Below are 20,781 nucleotides of genomic sequence, written 5' to 3'. Positions count from 1 at the left end.
TGAAATTTCATGTCAACAGATGGCCATTGTACAGAAAAAAGTTAAGCTGAGGAGAAAGAAAGGCAAGTGGCTTTCCCAATGAGACAGAAAGCTGCTCACAAAAAGGACATGGGGGTGCTGACTAACATCTGAACATGAGCCAGCTTGTGCCAGGCAGCCAAGAAGGCCAGTGGCATCCTGGCCTGTATCAGCACCAGTGTGGCAGCATGGCCAGGGCAATGATCATCCCCCTGTCCTGGGCACTGGTGAGGCCACACCTCGAATCCTGTGTTCAGTTCTGGTCCCCTCACTACAGGAGAGACATTGAGGTGCTGGAGTGGGTCCAGAGAAAGGCAACAGAGCTGGTGAAGGGCCTGGAGCACAAGGGTAATAGGGAACAGCTGAGGGACCTGGGGCGGGGGGGGTTAGTCTGGAGGAGGGAAGGCTCAGGGGAGCCTTATCACTCTCTATAACTACCTGAAAGGAGGGTGTAGGCAGGAGGAGGCTGGTCTCTGCTCCCATGTAATGAGATATAACACAGGAGGAAATGGCATCAAGCTTCACCAGAGGAGGTTTAGATTGGGTATTAGGAGCAATTTCTTCACAGAGAGGGTGTTCAGCTTTGTTTGGACTCATGCAGTATAACTTCATAAAGCTGAAGGATCATTTATTTTTGATATGCCCTGTCACTTTCTGAAGGATTATATCTTAGCTGCTTAAACTTATACATACATATCAAGAACTCACTTGACATAATGGCTTGTTTGTATTCTATGTTGTAAATTATATTACTAAGAGCTTAGTGATATAATTAAGTTTTAGCATTAAAAGCAGTATAATAAAAATCTAGCATAAATTTTGGCTCTGGCATTTTCTCTTTAATCTTTTCATTGTATTGATGCTTTGATGGTTCTGTAACACTTCTGCATATGTTTCTGAAAGAAAGGAGAATGTCGCAATATATAGTCTTTTAAATCTAGCCACATTGGAAATCAAAGAGAAATTTCCATTAACTCAGATCTCTTAAAAGAATGAATAGAGCAGTGTTTTTGCTTTATTTTCTCAAACTTTTGGTTAAACTCTTGTTTCTACTGAATTCTGAATCTGAGTTCTTTTTTGAGACTAATGAAGTCAGTATGTCAGTTTGTAAATGCTGTGGTAATCCATTTACAGTATTTTGATAGGAGATACAGGTTTTATATGTAATATGTATTTTATTTTAGATTAAGAAAGGCAAGTTCATGGTTGCCATTGCAGAACAATACTGTCCTTTATCTGACTTCTTGTTTATTGTAAGTGCGTGGCCAAAATGGACCAATTAAGAGATTAGCAAATACTCTTTTCTTATTTTTGTATTTTTGTTTGTTATATTTTTATATTGCTATTTTACTTTGATAATTTGGTTAACTGAAAAATTGTTAAAAATAAAGTTTGATGTAATTTAGTGCCAAAATAATATTTCATATGTACTCATTGCAACTCCCACTGTGCTTATCTGCTTTTGGCAGTTACTTTGGCAGATTGATGAAGCAACACGTCGTGGAGGCATGTAGATGCTTTATATTTTTTTAAAGAAGGGCTATTTATAAATCTGAGTTTCTGGTGCCGTTGTGTGCAGGCACAGAGGCTGGCAGTAATCGAGCTCTTGGAGGAGTGCTTGGTAGGGTGAACCATGAATGGGTCTTGGCATACTGAATTGGTCATGGCATCATTTTTCCTAAGTGGGAGCTGTCCACTTGCTCCCATTTGTAAACAGGAAAATGCCAAGCAAGTAGCGTTCTCATAAAATGAATGCTATAAGTGTTTGGAAAGGAAAAAGAAAGCTTTATGTTTTCTTTTGTGTGGTTTGGTTGTGTTTTTTTAATTATTATTATTCTTTTCTAAGATTAGTACCATTGAAATTGTAGCAAGTGGCACTTTTATTCCTTCCCCCATCCCCTTTCTTTATTTCTTTCTTTCTGTGTTGACAGGGTAGAGACAGAAAGGTTTGTCGTGTACTTTGGGTAAGTGCAGTGAACTGTGGTTTGTCTTCAGTGAATCAATACTTTGTTTTATAAGAGTTTGCTTAGTTTGCTTTGGACAGAATCTGCCTTTATCATTTCTTTTCCCCTCAGGAATCACGTCTTCTGCATCTCATCAGATAATGCATGCTTGCCCTTTGGTGTTTCATTTGATGGCATGGGGTTATTGCTTGAAGGTGTTTCTTTATTTAGGATCTGTGAATGATGAAAGTTATGAATGCATGGCTTAGTGTTTGATATTGAACCGTTTGATGCAATAATGGATTAGTTGTTTTAAACTGCCAGAAATACAATTTGCCCAAACTAAATGACTGAACTGACTGGAATTATAAAGAGGTTGTTTTCTGTAGTTATCTTGGTTTTTAATAACCTACGTTTAGTTTATGTTAACATAAGTTATTGTGTCTGCTGACATTTTTTATGTACAGTAAACATGACTTTTTACCTTTTTAAAAAGGTATTTCCTATTTTCCATCTTGTATCTTCAATTTAGGCTTTGCTGCAAGATACACTGATGTTTAACTTGGGGGGGTGGATGGGGGTGTCCCAGTTATTTATGGAGTGTTTGTGGAAACAGTTCTGGAACTGATTTCAAACATTGGCTATAATAGATTACATTTCTGTCTATATGGAAGAGTGTTTCATGAAAGTCTGGGTTGCTGTACAGTGAAACCATAAATGTATTTATAATATGTTGGACGAAGAATTCGTTGACATTTTCTTCAGGAAAGAGGGAAGATGCTCAGAAATCTAAATATATAAACCACCATATAATAAGCCATATCCAAACCGTCAGTCTCCATTCTTCAGTAATAGTCCTGGCATTTTTTATGCGGTGAACTTAAAACAATGTAATTGAAAATTACCACATCTGAGGAAGTGAATGCAAGAAATGCACAGGGTTTCCTTCTTCTGTCAGATATGGCCTGTTCGTGTCCATGAGTAAGACCAGGATGGTGTGGCAGTAGCCCAGGGTGAGAAATCCTCCCCCAAGAGGAGCTCTGTCTGATCGTACCTGCACCCTTCACCACAAGCTTTTAGGTGCATAGGTTTTAGGAGTATACAGGGTTTGTGAGTAAGGGAGGAGAAGAGGAGTGAGTCTGAGCTACTGACAGTAGGTCCAGCACTTCCTAGAGCCAGGCTGGGATCCTACAGGTAGTAGGAAAAGTAGGTTAACACTCATGAAATCCACATTATTGAGGAGCAAGTCTCTTCCTATTTGTAGCAGTAGTAAATCTTGTGGAAAAGGGTAAGAATATGTAGTTGTCAATGTAATTTTGGTTTGTGTAAGTGATTTTGGATTATCCCTTGTATTTTGATCCATATGCAAGGTAATACTAAATGTGACTCTAACTTCTTGCTGCCCATTCTGTATCTTTTCTTGTTTGTTTTGTGGGTGTCTGATAAAAAAAAACAAAATTGCCAACTATGAAAACTAGTCAGAAAACAAAATTTCTTTAGAAGCGAAGGTTCTCCTTATAAATGGATAAAACATACTGATATGTCTTTCTTAATTAATATTATTATTTGCAGGTAATTGTTTCAATAATATATTTGTAAAATTGATCAATATTCTGATGTCCTTCACACAGGTGTGTCTTTATTTGAGAAACAATAATTGCCACTCAAAAAACCCTCTTGCCTTCATTTCTCAGGGTTAATGTGGAAAATCAAATACTGAAATATGGGTTTACTACCTGCGAAATTATTATTTTGGAAAATGATGATCCTGGAGGATTATTTGAATTTTCTCCCTCTTCCAGAGGTCCCTACAGTATCAAGGTAGCTATCTGAGTAGTTTCCTTTAATAATTATGGATAACGTAGCTTGAGCAGAGTGCTAGTAAAAAGCTGCATTTCCTTTCTTACAGGAAGGGGAGTCTGTTGAACTGCAGATTGTCCGCAGCAGAGGAAGTCTCATAAGGCAGTTTCTACGCTACACTGTAGAACCAAGAGATACTAATGAGTTTTACGGAAGCACAGGGATTTTGGAGTTTAAACCTGGTGAAAGAGAGATCATAATTACTCTTCTGACAAGGATGGATGGGATTCCAGAGGTAAAAGTTAATATTTTTCTTTCTTCAAATTGTGTTCACAGGCATATAAAACACAGGCGAATATATAGGAACACAACACATGTGTAATGGTTTTTCTGCAGAATGCCTTCCCGGGGATATCTGGATGAACAGAAGATGTCTTTGGGTTTAATGTCCTCAATGGATTTTTTTTCTGTGAATTCAAACATTTCCATATTGAATCCATATATGTTATCTATTATATTGTCTAGTAAAGAGTGCCATTGTTCACTTGAACTGTATGGAGAACCACTTACTTTTTTGCTTCTTCTCTAGTAATTGTCTGCTGGTTTCACTCAGTGCTCACCAGTCTAGCTAATATTTGCCATACAGATACATAGATGCTATGCTGGTTTTAATGTCCCTTGAAGCATTATCTGTGAGTGTTTTTCAGGAAATAGATAATGTACAAAGACCCATTAGACTAACAAAGCAAGCTGATGCATTCTTCTTGAATTAGCTTGCTGCCAATGCTTTTAAAATCTTTGCTTTCCCTGTTATAAAGTCACGAATTAACAAATCTTACGGAAAAAAATGCATTTCAGGAGCATTACAAATATACTCGCAGTGGTGAATTGATTCTAAGTGATTCTAAGTTAAGTACATAAAATAAGTCCTTGCCTACAATAATGATAGATATTTTGAGGAAATGGTGCTAGCAGAGATAGATAGCAATTTGTTACTATTTCTTTGTTCTGCTGGCAATGTGCAAACACGTTGTGCATGTAGAAAGTGTGTGTGATTTCCTTTTGTTTAAAATTGTATCTCTTTCTGCCAGGCCAGGTACTGTGGACGTTTGCCCATTTGTTTTGGATGTGAATACTGAATATGTCTTTTTGTTCTAACTGAGTTTTCCATCTTCTAGCTGGATGAGATATATTCTGTAGTCCTCAGTGGCTACAGTGAAATGCCAGGCAAGTTGGGGAATGCCACAAGGGTCAATATAACCATTCTGAAGAATGATGACCCACATGGTGTTATTCAGTTTCTACCTGATGAACTATCAATAACGATAAAGGAAAGCAAAGGAGAAATCGTCCATGCTGGTAATTCTATTTATTAGTTACTGCTTTATCTGCTCCCTGCCTCTGCAGGGCTTCTGTTCCCCATTTCACCTCTCTGACTAGTCTTCACTCGGGAGTTTCCATAATGGTACAGTGCTAGCATGATGTGCGGTGGGCCTGAGAAGCCAGAGGGATCAATCCAGTAAAAAAAATGACTAGAGAATATACCAGGCAGGAGGGACAGGGTATTGATGTGTGTGCTAAGTGCAGCCTGGAGGTAGTAGCTCTGCTTGCAGAGCACAACGCATAGGGTGCTATGTGAGAGAAGAATAGAGTTAAATATTCATATTTAAAATAAACTATCTGGGGAGACCTTAGAGCAGCTTCCAATGCCTAAAGGGGCTACAAGAAACCTGGAGAGGGGCTTTGGACAAGGGCTTGTAAGGACAGAACAAGGGGGAATAGCTTTAACCTGACAGAGGGGAGATTGAGATGAGATTTTAGGAAGAAGTTTTTCCCTTTGAGGGTGGTGAGGCCAGACTGGACAAGGATGGGGCTTGGAGCAGCCTGGTCTAGTGGAAGGTGTTCCTGCCTGTGGCAGGGGTTGGAACTGGATGAGCTTTAAGGTCCCCTCCAACCCAAACCATTCTATGATTTTGTGATTCATGTGGATGACTTCAATTTATCTATCTCTTTTCAATTATCAAATATATTTACAGGCTTATAACAAATAACAAATTTGAGCAAGTTTCGACTGCTTAGATGTTCTATCTTTGTCAGTTTGTACAGTGCTCTTACCTATTAGTTTTTCAAGAAGTGGATTTACTTATTTCCTTTTTCTTCGTTTCAGCTTTGCTGATCTTTTTCATTTGAGTTCTTCTGAAAATGCACTAACTGTATATGTTTGATTTTTTTAGCAGCATACAGAGTTATAAGAAACCAAGGAAACTATGGCAATGTTAGTGTGTCTTGGGTTGTTGACCCAGCATGTACCAATGACATCTATCCAGAGCAAGGGACTATTTTCTTTGATAATCTGGAGTCTTCAAAAAATATCACCATTTACTCACTGCCAGATGAGGTAAACATTTTTACAGTGTTCTTGTGTGAGTATATGGGCAAAGAGTAAATGCTAGAACATTACAATTTAAGGAGAAAGAAGGGATGTCTGTGTTTTAAAAGCCTGATAAGTATTTGTAGGGAAAAGCAAAATACTTGGGTAATACTGAGATTACTTCAGCAAATCAAAAAAAAATTGAGAATCCATGCATACCTATAAATAAAGTTATAAGCAGAGAGTAATTGAATGTGGTTAAATTAAAGATAATTAATTTGAATAAAAGCCTTATTTTGATAGCAGAAATCCTAATTTTAATGCTGATATTTTTGAAGTAATATAAGAAAGAATGCAAATGATTAATAATAAGTAAAGCTGTGAGAGTAAATTACATGTATCAGAAGGCGGAAACTTTTAGATAACTTCTAGTTCATCTGTACAACAGAAAAAACCTATTACAAGGACTTATTAAGTAAGGGGACTTATTACAAGGATTTTACACTGTGATGATTTCTGTCTTATGAACTGTCATTTGACACACTTGAGGATCAGTAAATAAAAACAACACTAGGAAATGTCTGTTTTGTTAACCCCCTTAGCTGTGCATTTTAATTAATTAATTGGTTTGTATCTAAGTAATTAATTTGGTGATGCTTTCTCCTTCAGGTGCCTGAAGAGATGGAAGTATTTGTCATCAGCTTATTCAATGCTACTGGTGGAGCCAGGCTGGGCAATATAACCAGTGCAATTTTACAGATTACAAGGAATGATGATCCCATTTATTTTGCAGGTTAGATATTACTAATTTTATGTGTAGAATACATATGCTACCTCAAAGAGATTTTATTGACAGACCACGTCATTGAGTCCTAATCCCAATGGAACTAGTATAAAGCATTTTTATGTTTGTTCTGTTGAATTTGTATTGTTTCCTTCAGAACCTTCTCTTATTTTATTATTCACTTTGTTGATACTGGGATTGGCTAGGTGGCTAAGTACAACAATATTCTCTTGTACCTACAAGTGTTTCCATGCATTTTCCACACATGCCTTCTGTTTCACAGAGGAGGAGCATCCTCTTTGTCAGGATTAAGAAAACGGGCCACCACATGCAAGGACCTCAGGCTTGAACTCAGATCTGTTGCTTGTGTGTTTTCAGAACCCCTGACAGTGAGCGTTAAAGAAGGAAGTGTTGCAAACTTCACAGTCCTAAGGAATGGATCTGCAGACGTCACTGTTGCTGCACAGTATATTACTGTTAATGGAGATGCAACAGCTGAAGAAGGAGACTTTGTTCCTAGTGGAAAGGGGAGTGTCATTGTGTTCAACGTTGGAGAAAGAGAGCAGAACCTATCTGTGTATATTAATGATGATGATATTCCTGAAACTGATGAAACATTTTATATCTTCCTTTTGAATTCTACAGGTAAAAGTAATGATTTGATGTCTGTTTAGTAACTTTCCTCTTTTCCCCCACTTGCAATTTTTTTACCAGCTCGGTCTTATCATAAAGCAGTATATAAATGCCAGGTATTAATAAGCTTTGCTTCAGTATTTCTATACAATTACTGCACCCATACAATGTGTTTGGATTTTCATCTTGAATTTTATAATTGGAAACAAAAATCAAATGATACAGCTGAAACCTTTCCTGCAAAAAATAACTGGAGTGAAGCTCTCTTTTCAAATGTAAATGCTCCAAATTAGATGTGTGTTTGACTTGACTACAGAAACATAAGACTAAAGAATGTTAGTACTGCAGCCGTCTTAAGAAAAGAGTACTTATTTTAGATTTTTTGTTGTGTTCCAGCGTATACTACACAACTGCCTGATTTTTGTAAAAACAAACAGAAGTGCCTTGTTTTAGAGGAAAACCTTTTAAATCGGTCTCTTTTATTTTTTGTATTAGTGCAATGTAAGCATACTTTTTTTTCAGTTTGACATTGATTTAAAAGGCTTAATCTACAGAAAAATGTGTGATAGAAATTACGCAGTGTATCACAAGTAAAGAATGGGTTTATTATCTTAGAAATAATGTCTTTTTAAATTTTTTTTAAGTTTTCATTTAGCAGGAAATGCTAGAAAATTATTCAGCAAATTCCTATTTTTGAAATAGGTATCTTCTGGAATAAAGATCATTGCTAAGAAAAATAAGTATAAAAAACATTTCCTGGGGTCTGCCTGCTTAATAAAGACCCTCCACCTCTAGCCCTCCCAAAACTTAAGGTTGTGGCAGAGTCATCTTGAGGTGTGTTAGCAAATTTTAATGATAAACTGTCCTTCAGTTGCTATTATTCTGTAGCTGCAAGGTAATAACCAGCTGTGAATGCACTGCATATCTTTGCAGTGCAAACCAAACCCGAACTGAATATGTCATCAAAACAATATGTGAGAATTGAAGGGGCTGTAATTCAGTAAAGAAAAGGAAGACTATTACAATTAGCCATAAGACTATACCATCACATTAGAGTACGTTCACAAAGTAAAATACCTACCAGGGACTCAGTTTGGGATGAGGAACTGTAAAATTATATTTCTTCATTTAGACATGCATATGAAGTGTCTTGGCTCTAATTTCTATGATGATCTACAATTCACAGTTAGTGAGACTAAGGGAGTGCTTCAGGTCACACGAAAGCAGACACCCTGTGGCCTATCTGAATTGCTCACAAGGCTTCACTGATCTTGAAGTGCATCTGCCCTAGTAGTTTGTGGCAGACAGCAAGAGAATTATGGAGAATTTTTATCAATTATTTGAGTATAAAGTAGCTTATCTGTTTGCTGAAGTCAGCTAGAATTCACTCTGGTATCCAAAGTGAACCTTATGGAAATTATTGGGCAAAGCCATTCTTTTTTAAATTTTCTCTTCAGTGATCTCTTTCCACTTTACTAGCTTTCTTCAGGATCTACTGATATTTTCCCTTACTGCTTTACTGGGAGCAGATGATATCTTCCTCCTGTCACACTGGTCCTACAATAATGGGTAGCTGCAGGTTCCCTTTGAAAGGAGGAACATGTCATAATGCAGCCTCACTATAATCACTAAGAATACAGAACATTTCTATACACATTCCTGGAAGCAAAAAAAAAAAATAAATTCTTTCTGTGATCTGCTGCATATACTGACCTTGGTTGTTACACACACACACACACACACACACACACACACACACACACACACAGTATGCTAGAGATTGGAAGGGACCTCGAAAGATCATCTAGTCCAGTCCCCCTGCCAGAGCAGGAACACCTAGATAATGTTACAACCCTTTTGAAAATCATGTTGGTCTGTATATACAGGTGTATGAAATTAAAGCAGTGAACACATTGTGTACTTTGGAACAAAAGCTAGTGTGATGCTCTTAAATAAGATAACAAGTGGGATGGGAGTGGAAAATAGTATACGTCTGTGGACATATGGAGGGTGTTACAATGTCCGTATAGTGCTAATACACATAAGTCCTACTACCTTCCACAATGTGTCACAGGTATCTTGCATTTTTCCTTTCAGATAGGCTGGGATATGGGTTTTAATAAACTTTTAGATATTGTCCTTAGCCTGTGTTTAAGTGCAGTATTTCTATTCTAGGTCTAAAGGAGAGCTGGGATTTCTGAATACAAGTCTGTGTCTTTTAACTTGACCGATTGGTCAAACATGAAATACTACCCCTCATACAACCATTTCTGCTCAGATCTCTGGTCACGTCACATATTTTTTTCCTGTCTTGCTATTTGCACAAGATGCTGCTGAAGTACTTTTATTCTTATTTGCCTGTTACCAAATATCTCAATTATTGGTTTTCACTCATTGTTTTTTCCACTGTTAATTTCTTTGTTTGCATAGAAACAGTGTGAGACAGAAACACCCTCAGTGTTCAAGTTCCCTCCATTTCTGATTTCAGTTTTGATAACATTAATCACTTTTTTTTTTTTTTTTAGGGGATACTGTTATCTTCAAGGCTGGAGTGGCTACAGTTATTATTGAAGCAAATGATGATCCTAATGGAATTTTCTCCTTGGAACCTTTAGAGAAGGCAGTGGAAGAAGGCAAAAGTAACAATTTTTTGTAAGTAAACTTCAAATAATACTTTGTACTTTTAGCTGATGTATGTGGCACTTTATGAATAATACTTTGACCTAATCCCACACAAGTTTACTTTGATAAAAATATATTAAAGAAAAAAAATTACCAAATTTTGGATTAAATGATTTGTAAACATACTGAAGACATCAATTGTATATTATCAAGTAGAGTGTGCATACTTAAATGTATACAGAAATTAATGTTAAAATGTAAAAAATAAGACTTTTCTATCTTGTTACTGTTATCTTGTTATAGTCACAGTAGACTTTAGATACAGAAGAATCTAGATGATCGACCAGAATATAACCTGGACTAACAGAGAAGTAAAAAAAACTTTTCAAAATACAGATAGATATAACTATGTGGTTGTTAATTTCTTTTTGCATCCTACTTTGAAGCTTTTTCCTACAAATGACCTGTATCACTATATTCCTTCTGTTAGTTTGGTTTTCTTCTACCTGTTATTTACAGATGGAAGTCTGTACTCAAAGTCCATACATGGCATTCTTCTAGACTGGAAATACTCTTCCCTAGTCTGATCTCTGAAAATATTTTCCTTCCAGACACTGGAATGTATTTGGGAATGGGAAGGGTTAAGAAATGAGTTTGTTTTGCATCTTACCTTGTTACATTCCAAAAAGTTGGGATGTCATTACAGTTTGGTAAAAACACTGAGTTTTCATTAAGAAGCTCTAGACAGAATATAAAATCACGATCAGTGTGAACAGATAGGGTAAGCAGTCTTTTTGCATTCAGCCTCTTTGTACAGGATTTTTTTTTTATTATGCAAACAGGAGCACACTTTTTCTAGGTACAGCGCACTGTTAATAAACTCAGTTTTTATTTATGCTGCCATTTGGAAACTGCTAAAATTAACTTATCAGGGAGCTATGAAAAAAAATACTGTTTTTATTTACTATGTTCTTAACATGGAATAACCACAGATTTCTGAAAGACATAGGGTATAATCTGAATTTGATACCAATATAAGAAAGAGTTTAAGGACACTTGATGGTTAAAGGGAGAAATGTTTGTGGTTAAATGTAGATAATCCTCTTCCTTGCCCAAGGTTGGCCAGGTATATCAGTTTTTAATGTTAATTTACTGAACTGTTGTACATTGGAATTTATTATTTACATAATAAAAACAAGGCGAATGTATGTTTAGCTTAACAGTGCTACTTTGCATGGACCTGTGTTGGTTAACTTTTTTCTAAAGTGCCTGTGGTATACCTGGAAGTAGAATTCTACTGTGAAATTGTGGGCCTTCAAAGATGATTGTTTATTGTTCATGCCTGTGTTTATTTTTCACAGTAACCCAGAATGTTGTATATTATTTTTCACAGTAAGGAATATTAATTTAATTGTGTTTTCCCTTGTTAAAGAAAGCTGATGCATGCCTGCCAGGATGTTCACTCTTTCTGTGTCGCTGAACAGGGTTCTGAGAGACAGAGGACGCTTTGGCAATGTTTCATTGACCTGGCAGCTGTTTGCTAATGACTCTGCACTGAGGCCAGGAGAAGAGTTCTATGAAACATTTGGGACTCTGTGCTTCATACATGGTGAAGGATCAAAACCAATAACGCTCCATGCTATTTCAGATGGAATTCCTGAGTTCAATGAATTTTATGTTCTAAAGTTGGTGAATGCTTCAGGTATTGTCTTCTATTATTACCAGTCCTTTAATATCTGAAAGGAAAGAATTATGTTTAATCAATCAAAACAAAACCAATCCTGAAAAGAGCTTTGCCTTGAATCATATCTTGATACCCTGTACTTTTCTGGTAAGGTTTTAGGGTTTATTTTTCATTTAATCTGAACCTAGCTATATGAATGCAGTTATTCAGTTCCTGAATTACTGTTACACACATTTTGGTGATCTGGCCTTAAAAAAGGATGCCTCCTTGTGATTTCAGAGATGTAGATCTTCATGTAGTTGAAGACAAAGTAAAGCTATTAGAGGCTATGCATGTTTACCATGATGGAGTTTGGTTGGTCTGTTTGTTTTTTCTAAAGGAGGTAAAACACTTTTTGTTACCACTTCATATGACTTAAACTACAACTACTACAGGCCTGCTACTGAGCAGGGTTCCAAATCTGCTGGATTCATTTCGCCTCAGTACTATTTATGGTCTTCTGTGCCCAGACAAAACTGAAAATATGTGTTGACCTTTCCTGTAAGTGAAATCCATATGTGTGTACAAAAGATTTCATACCTATGGTCAGTACATCACTGCACATGTTGAGCATAGAGGCTCTATATTCACATTATGATTTTGTATCATGAATTCTTACTTTGAAGAGATGACTTGGCAGGATGGAAGTACTTGGCAGCAGTTTTAGTATGCAACCTGGTTTTGTAAGGTATCTCTGCTTCTGTTCCAGAGGCAATGGTCCAAATTTTGCCATTCCATATTTGTGTAATTCTTGGAGTAATATGAGTAATATGAGAACTGAATTTGGCCCCATGTTTGTCAAATGAACCAAAGGTAACCTGTCTGACTAATATGGAAAAGTTGGAGGTAATCTTTTTTCAGCTGAAAGGCAAAAATGTATGTTTTGCTGTTAAAAATTACAGTCTGCTTTGTTTTCTATGAAAATTGTCATGTAGTCTTTTTTAAAATGATACAGTTAAATTATATTAGTGTTAAATGAGAGCATTTTCTATGATTTCAGAGGTTCTTTAAAGATTTGAGCCTTTTTTAGAAACGCATTTTATTAAAAAATCTTACAGTACATAGCAACTTTTTTTCAGACTGTGTTCAGACCATTAACCTTTGCTCTTTCAACTTCCATTATACAGGTGGATCTCCTGGTCCTGGAGGTCAGTTGTCTGAAGCAAGCCTTGCTGTAACCGTGATGATCCCGTTCAGTGATGACCCTTTTGGAGTCTTTGTTATAGATCCAGAGAGCCAGGACACAGAGATAGTGGAAGATGTTCTTTCTGAAGATGATCTTTCCTATATTACAGACTTCACCATCTGGAGACAACAAGGCACCTTCGGTGTTGTCCGTTTAGGTTGGGAAATACTGTCTAGTACGTTCCAAGCTGGACTTCCATCAATGGTAGACCTCTTGTTGCTGGGGTCATTTCCAAGTTCAGTACAGTCTCAGCCCCACATGAGGCGTCACCACAGTGGAACAGATGCTTTGTATTTCAGTGGAAAAGAGGATGCATTTGGGATTATTGGTCCAGAATACCTGTACAATGGAAATACTGCAGTAACCAATTTTACATTTTCAGCATGGTTAATTCCTAACTTCAGTACTGATGGTTATGTAATTGAAAAGGATGATGATAATGGGACCTTATATTATGGTGTGAAAATCCAGACAAATGATTCTCATGTTTCTGTAGTGCTTCATTATACAGCATTAGGATCCAATATGACATACATGGCTAGAGCAGCAGTCCTGAAATATCTGGATGAAAATACTTGGCTTCATCTTCTGATTACTCTGGATGAAAGTATAATTGAATTTTACATGGATGGAATTCCCATTGTGGGAGGAATGAAGAGTCTTAAAGGAGAAGCAATTGCTGATGGTGAGCCAATAGCCTGCATTATTTTTTAAATATGGAAATTTCTGCCATGTATAGAAGAGCCTAGCTCCTCTACAAGTGTATGCAAGATACTGAAATTATTATATCTGATTAGTTAATTGAGTGGATAGAAAATTCTGATTGTTTTCAAAAAGCATATGGAAACTAGAGCTGAGAAAGTTAAAAAAAAATCAGAATGGTAGCAAAGCTTGGATTACAATAATTTAAAAATTAACTAATAATTTATAATTATATATGTATGCTTATCGTGTATACATACAGTTAAATATGTTTTGAAATGAATGATTTCCATAAGATTTACAGCACTGTAGTTGAAAACAGATCTTTTTCTCTCAGATTTTGGAAAGAACAGTTATCTATGTGTTTTAGCACAATAGGAACGAGCTATCAGCTTAGTATACATGTGGAAAAGGCAGCTGTGATGATATGATTTGCTGAGTAGGATAGTTGTTTGGAGACAGAGAAATATTAATACTGTTGTAAAAATGTTTTGGAATTTGGTGTACATTCCTAAAGTCTGTATTCCCAGTGCACTAGAGGAAAAGCATGTCTGGAAGGGCTAATAAAACGGTGATAAGTATCATCAGAATAGATCCACTGTCCTAGTAGAGAGAGATAAAATGGGATCTGTTTAACAAAACAAAAGCTGAGAGGGGTTGCAGTTGTGCTCTGCAAATCTCCAGTGGAAAGAGAGAAGTTTCTAAGCCCCACTAAATTAAGGGATGGTGACAATGTGCAGGTAGAACTAGTAGGTTAAAAAACTTGAACAGTGTAGGATGGAATGTTTGGCCTGTGATAATCAACCTGTAATGCTGAAATGAGGCTCAGTGAATGCCCCGGTTTTGCTTTTCAAGATCAATAGGACTCCTAATCCAGGGATAATACACAGTTTACCACTGTTTTTTAACAATTGCAGGTGTTCAGCCACAGATTTATTACTTTGCAGAAATACAATAACATGAGGAAAATTGTAATTTCCTTCTCAGGTCCAGGAACAGTGAGAATTGGAGCAGGAATCAACGGCAGCAGTAGGTACACAGGGCTAATGCAGGATGTAAGGCTCTATGAACGTAAGCTAACACGAGCAGAGATTTATGAACTCCATGCAACTCCTGCGAAGAATGATGTCCACCCTATCTCTGGGTATTTGGAGTATCAGCAAGGAGAGACCAACAAATCATTCATTGTGTCTGCAAAGGATGACAAAGAGGAAGAAGGAGAAGAGTTATTCATCCTAAAGCTCATTTCTGTGCATGGTGGAGCCCGAATTTCACAAGAAAATGCCACAGCAAGATTAAGAATACAGAAGAGTGATAACGCTAATGGTTTATTTGGCTTCATTGGAGCATGTATTCCTGAGGTAAAGTGTTTATAAGGAAGATTATAGGTGAAGTTTTGAACTAAAAATCAATGGCAAGACCAATTGACCTGCATGGGCCCCTGATTTCATATTGTTATTTTTTTGTAGTTAAACAAAGTTTTTCCAGAATGTGGAAATGTCTCAGTTCTGTTACTACAGCCTCTGTCTCACTGGCATTTACAACATAATTTTTAAAATTCCCCCAAATTATTTTTTAAGAAAATTGATCTTGTAGGGTAAACTGAAGGCATAAGTTTTTCTAGAAGAATATTTTTTCCTTTACTTCTGTCACATCTGAGACTGGGTGACCAATTAAAATATAAGATTTTCTTATTTAGAGAATGGATTATTACAAACATTTTTATTTCATATTTCTGTGTTACATGATGTGTTTGAAAGAACTTTACCACAGGTCATCCAATGACAAGGTATGATCTATTTTTCCACATCATTTGCTGCTGTAAGTTACAAGGTATAAATTGCATATGTTTGGTGTGAATTCGGTTGATACTGGCTGTGAATTACTTATCATTTTTAAACATTATTTTTTTCTTTGGTGATAACCACCATATATGCAATCTATAAACTTCTTACTATTTTGGGAAGAATTGCAATAAATATAATTAATTTTTACTTCTTTAATCAATTATAAAGGTGAAAGACATGATACCTGTTTCTGTTGGATTATTTTGGAAGAGAAATTTCAGAATACTTTCCAATTTGGGAACTCTCCTGACCTTTTAAGTACATTCTTTCTAACCAAAGTGCTTATGATGTGTTTGAAAGTAACCATCTTGCCTGAGTGATACTGGCTTTCAGTTTTGTTCAGTTTGCTTTCTACATACCTGCCATATGCTATGATAATAGATTTCTTCAGTTTCAAATGCCACTGATAATACTGTGATGTCACGGATCATCAATTGACCGTGAAGCAAAATTAAAAATTTATATGTCATGTTAATTGTTTTGCACTTATCTGACTTCCATTTCACCAGGGAAGTATCAGAGCTCTCAGTGATGATGCAGATACACAGTGCTGGTGTATCCATATTTTAATTGCTTTATGTGTGTATCTGTCTGCTAGGCAGCTGAAGGCATGTGCAGCATCTGCACTGTGTTATACAGAAGCTCTGAAATGTATCTGGGGCTTAAGATGGCTTTAGCCTGATTGGCAATTTTCAAATAAAATTATTTTCTATTTTAATTTTATGATCATGATTGTCTAAAACATATGGGCAGTATCAATACCTATTTTATTCCAAATACATGAAGTTGTGGACACGGGAGTCATGTTCTTTGTGAACTTTCTACTGTAGCACAGAAAATTTTTCAAAGTTTTTTCTGAATGATGTATTATAGTATAATGTCTTTTTATTTTTCCATAGTGTTTCTAGTTGGGGAAAGGGAGAATCCAAATACTTCTTGACATTGTTGCTAGTAAAACTAAAAATAATTGACATTAATATAAAATTATAGCTCCAGTTGCTTTTGTCATGTACATTTCAAGCATACTGATTCTGTCTTTGACATGTAGTTTGGGAGGAAAGGTTGTGTCTGAAGCAAACAGGGAATAGTGCTGAAACTAACATGACAGCAATTTTTTACCTGAACATTTGAGAAGGACTATGGTTTTCCATGTTTTGTATCTATTACTTTGATTTACATTGACAGTAACAAAAATTTCAATCTCTTGCTTTCTTCCAGACTGCTGATGAGGGTTCCACTATATCCTGTGTTGTGGAGCGTACAAGGGGAGCCCTAGACTATGTGTATATAAATTACATTATCTCACAGGTTGATTCCACTGGCATTAGTTACCCTGTTACCGATTTTTCTAACAGCAGTGGCACTATCACATTCCATCCTTGGCAGAGATCAGAGGTAAACCCTACCTTCCTATTAACTATTCATCCTGTCCTTTGCAAACCTGCTGGAAAACACCTTCTGAGGATGCTTGACGGCTTTTGATACCAGAGAGTGTTTTCTTCACATAGCTTTTGTTATGCTTTGCAGGGTTTTTTGTCCATGACAACTAACAAGTAATACGCTAGATGCTTATAGATCTGTGTGTATCTGTGCGCATCTCAGTTTAGGGGTCACCATGTCTGCACATGTGTTTGAATGTGCGTAATATATAAAACACTTTTACAAATATGTATGTGTTGGATTTATGTATATCCTTTTGTATAATTGAAGTGTAGATAGTCCTGGGCTGAAATAATGCATCCAGCTACTTTTGAAACTGGACAATTATCAGGTTTTGGTCTGAGATTTGAAACTTGGATTTATCTCTACATCAATTAGATTAATTTCTAAATCAATAGACAGCAGCAAAGTTCACTGCTGTAATCAGGTGTCTTGCAACCACTGCTGGCAGTGCTTTTTACCTTTTACTTAATTTGTTTCTATGAATTCAATCCTGACTCACAGGACAGGAATTTCACATTTATTTGTAACAGATGTGTGACCACAATACTGTAGAAAGTGAATGTGTGTTTTCTATTGATGTTTGTTTGGCCTTGGTTCCACTTTTATAACTCTGCTAAAGTCAGTATGCAGACTGACACCTTTAGAAAGGATCCCAGTGGCTCTACTAGAAGTGTGGATCTGGTCCCAGTTAAACAATGCAAGTGATTAGAGCTTGGGAAAAGCTTGTGATGTCTGAAAAGAGTTTGTTCATGTCACTGTTCATTCTGGTTTAATTCTCCATTGAATCATATTACTGCATTGCATACAGTCGTATAAAGCAGAGGTTTTCTAGTCTGGCATGGATGAGGCCTCCCTTATTTTGTCTACTGTCAGAAGGGGGCTTCCTCTGCTGCTGCGTCGTCCCGTTTATTGTTTCCCTATGGAGAACTTAATGGGCATGGCACTGAGAAACAAACCAGGAGCAGTTTCTCATCAGATGAGATACCCTAAGAGAATTTCCATGATGTTTGTAAGCTACTCATTCTCACACCTCTAAATGCAGTCAGCTACGTAACCTTTTCCTTCTGTACGTTTGTCTACTTATATCACAGTATATAGAAAGCTGGAATTGTCCAAGGTCAGTACATTAGCCTGTGCTAAGCAGGTTATGTTATTTAATAGTATGATCTGCAATCTCAAGGTGGCATAAAAAGCTTGCTTTACTTGCTCTCTAATTGGATTCATCACTCTAATGTCTCTAAAGAAGCACAATTTTCTCATGATTTTGAAACCCATCAGATGTAAAATTTTCAATTTTCATATGCTTATGTTAAGGCAGATAATAAATTATAGCTTGCTTGGTTATGTGTTTGTGTAATTTGAGGCACATAAAAAGGTATGCCTTCCATCTCTGGTAGCTTAGTAAAGTTGTTTTTGAAATGGATATTCTAAACATAAAATAGTATCCTAGAAGTTAGCTTACATTACATGGAAAGCAAAATTTTGGTCTACATTACTGTCAGAACAACACAGCAGATATAGCTGACTGAATAATCAAAGAATTTGATGAGTTAAACAGGGTCATGAAACTCAAAAGTGATTTGTGTTGCATGGCTTGATTTTTCCATATTTGGTCCTTCTCTAGGTCTTAAACTTGCATGTTATTGATGATGATATTCCGGAACTAAATGAATATTTCCGTGTGACATTAGTCTCTGCAGTGCCTGGAGATGGAAAACTAGGTTCAACTCCTACCAGTGGAGCAAGTATAGATCCAGAAAAGGAAACTACTGATATCAGCATCAAAGCCAGTGACCACCCCTATGGTAACAGTGATGGAGATGATTCAGTGTTGTTGCAGATAGCTGTATAGTTCTAGCTCAACAGATAAAAACTTTGCTTAGCCTTGATATTTGAGAAAGCAATGCCGAGTATTCCACTTTCTCTAATTTGACAGTAGTTCACGATTTTGATACAAAAGTGAAAACTGAGTTTCTTATTCTGGAGAATATTACAAAAAAAATCAAAGCTGCCCAGATCAAACTGGTGATGATTCCCTGTGAAAGCAAATAATGGTTGCATGTAGTTGATCCTGTGCAAGTTTTACTCACATGAGAATTCCTGATGAAGAGAGACATTTCTGAATTTTTATTATGTCAGTAAGTACCCAATGCTATGACATACTGAGGCTCTTTCGGGAAGAGCTGAATTTCTTATTGTGCTGTGACTTTATCAAGGCTGATATGGATATCAGTGAGAGAGGGGAAGGTGCACAGCACATCCCTGGAAATAATATGATTGAATCCTAAGGACATATACAATAATTGTGGTTTTATTTCAGAAATGTTAAATATAAATATTAGAAATAATTTGCTTTCCATTTATAATCCTAATTTGAATTAGGATTGGTGCAAGGAGACATGTAAATAGTACTTCTTGTCTGCCAGGTCTACTACAGTTCTCAGTGGGACCACCTCCTCAGCCAGGTGATGAAATGACTTTGCCAGCCTCTGCTGTGCCCCATATTACTATTAAAGAAGAAGTTGGACACATCAGATTACTGGTAGTTCGTGCACAAGGCCTTCTTGGAACAGTTCTGGTGGAATACAGAACAGTGCCGCATACAGCTTTCAGTCCTGAAGATTATCAGGTATGGCTATTGCCAGGTTGTGTAATATGTTCAAGTTTAACTAGAGTTTTTGGTTTTGGAGATAGCCTTCAGTTTGAGTATTTTAGCCCAGCCATGATTCTTTTGACAGATACACTTTGTTTTATATAGTGACATGATAAATGAAAGTGTAATAGTTTCTTTAAAAATATATATCATTATGCGACCTTTACCTCCTTTCTGTGCAGCATGCTGTATTTCCTAGGAAAAGCCTCTGGTTTTGGTTTTCTTATTTCTAAAGAGGACTGTCAGTGCACCAGGAAGGGATATTTACTATTGTTGTTGAGTATATTAAATTCTGTGTGATCATTCAGGTGCATGTACAGGTTAAGATTATGTTTCTTCATATCATGATTTGTACATGTTCAACAAAATGACCTGTACATATTATCTGTTTGCTTGTCTAACATTTGTGCAGAAAAATGTAGATTAATGCAGATCTCCTAATTCTGTGAATTTAGATCTTTTTCTCATAACAAAAGATTCACCAGATTTTTAAAAAGCTTAATTGAAAAAAAGTAGATATTTTGACAAAGGCAAACAAAATCAAGGTTGTATTTCTTTTTTCATATGGATGAAAACATTAGACTTGAACAAAAATATGAATAGCTTTCATATTGCAGGCTGTTGTTGGCACACTGGAATTTCAGCCAGGAGAAAGATACAAGTACATTACTGTTAACATCACTGATAATTCTATTCCTGAATTAGAAAAAACTTTTAAAGTGGAACTATTGAACCCAGAGGGAGGAGGTAAGGCACATTCATCAATCCATTGGTTGTATTTTCATGATCTCTACTCATCTACTAAAAATCTTACTTCTCTTAGATTTCCTATTTCTGTATTATTTCTAAAGACAAGCAAATATCCCCATATCACCTCAATAGCTGTAATTTTTCAAAACTGTTCTTGAGATATTTTGTTAATCATTCATGAAAACCACCAGATCCTAAAGAAAGTGTACTATTACTATGCACAGTCATTTAAAGGCAGTTGCTGCTTTTACATTAGTTTCATAATTGTTAATTCAAATTAAAATAATGTAAAAATTTTTTTTTTTT

General features: G+C 36.3%; 1 protein-coding gene across 1 annotated transcript in view; it reads left to right on the top strand.

The window, feature by feature from the left end:
* ADGRV1 (adhesion G protein-coupled receptor V1) overlaps window positions 1-20,781 on the top strand; it is a 293,458-nt gene that overhangs the window by 32,403 nt on the left and 240,274 nt on the right. The window contains exons 12-25 of the mRNA XM_062605211.1: window positions 3,656-3,782; window positions 3,871-4,056; window positions 4,940-5,120; window positions 5,996-6,159; window positions 6,802-6,925; window positions 7,295-7,561; window positions 10,075-10,201; window positions 11,656-11,873; window positions 13,022-13,765; window positions 14,770-15,143; window positions 16,848-17,024; window positions 18,697-18,877; window positions 19,499-19,701; window positions 20,343-20,472. Of these exons, the coding sequence (XP_062461195.1) occupies window positions 3,656-3,782; window positions 3,871-4,056; window positions 4,940-5,120; window positions 5,996-6,159; window positions 6,802-6,925; window positions 7,295-7,561; window positions 10,075-10,201; window positions 11,656-11,873; window positions 13,022-13,765; window positions 14,770-15,143; window positions 16,848-17,024; window positions 18,697-18,877; window positions 19,499-19,701; window positions 20,343-20,472 (3,203 nt within the window). The remainder of the gene's footprint in view (window positions 1-3,655; window positions 3,783-3,870; window positions 4,057-4,939; window positions 5,121-5,995; window positions 6,160-6,801; window positions 6,926-7,294; window positions 7,562-10,074; window positions 10,202-11,655; window positions 11,874-13,021; window positions 13,766-14,769; window positions 15,144-16,847; window positions 17,025-18,696; window positions 18,878-19,498; window positions 19,702-20,342; window positions 20,473-20,781) is intronic.

The sequence above is a fragment of the Pezoporus occidentalis genome, unplaced genomic scaffold (assembly GCF_034315485.1).
Source record: "Pezoporus occidentalis ecotype Australia unplaced genomic scaffold, CSIRO_AGI_Poc_V1 ctg90, whole genome shotgun sequence".
Classification (NCBI taxonomy): Eukaryota; Metazoa; Chordata; class Aves; order Psittaciformes; family Psittacidae; genus Pezoporus; species Pezoporus occidentalis.
Note: the sequence above shows the minus strand (reverse complement) of the source record. Positions and strands in the feature narration are given on the sequence as shown.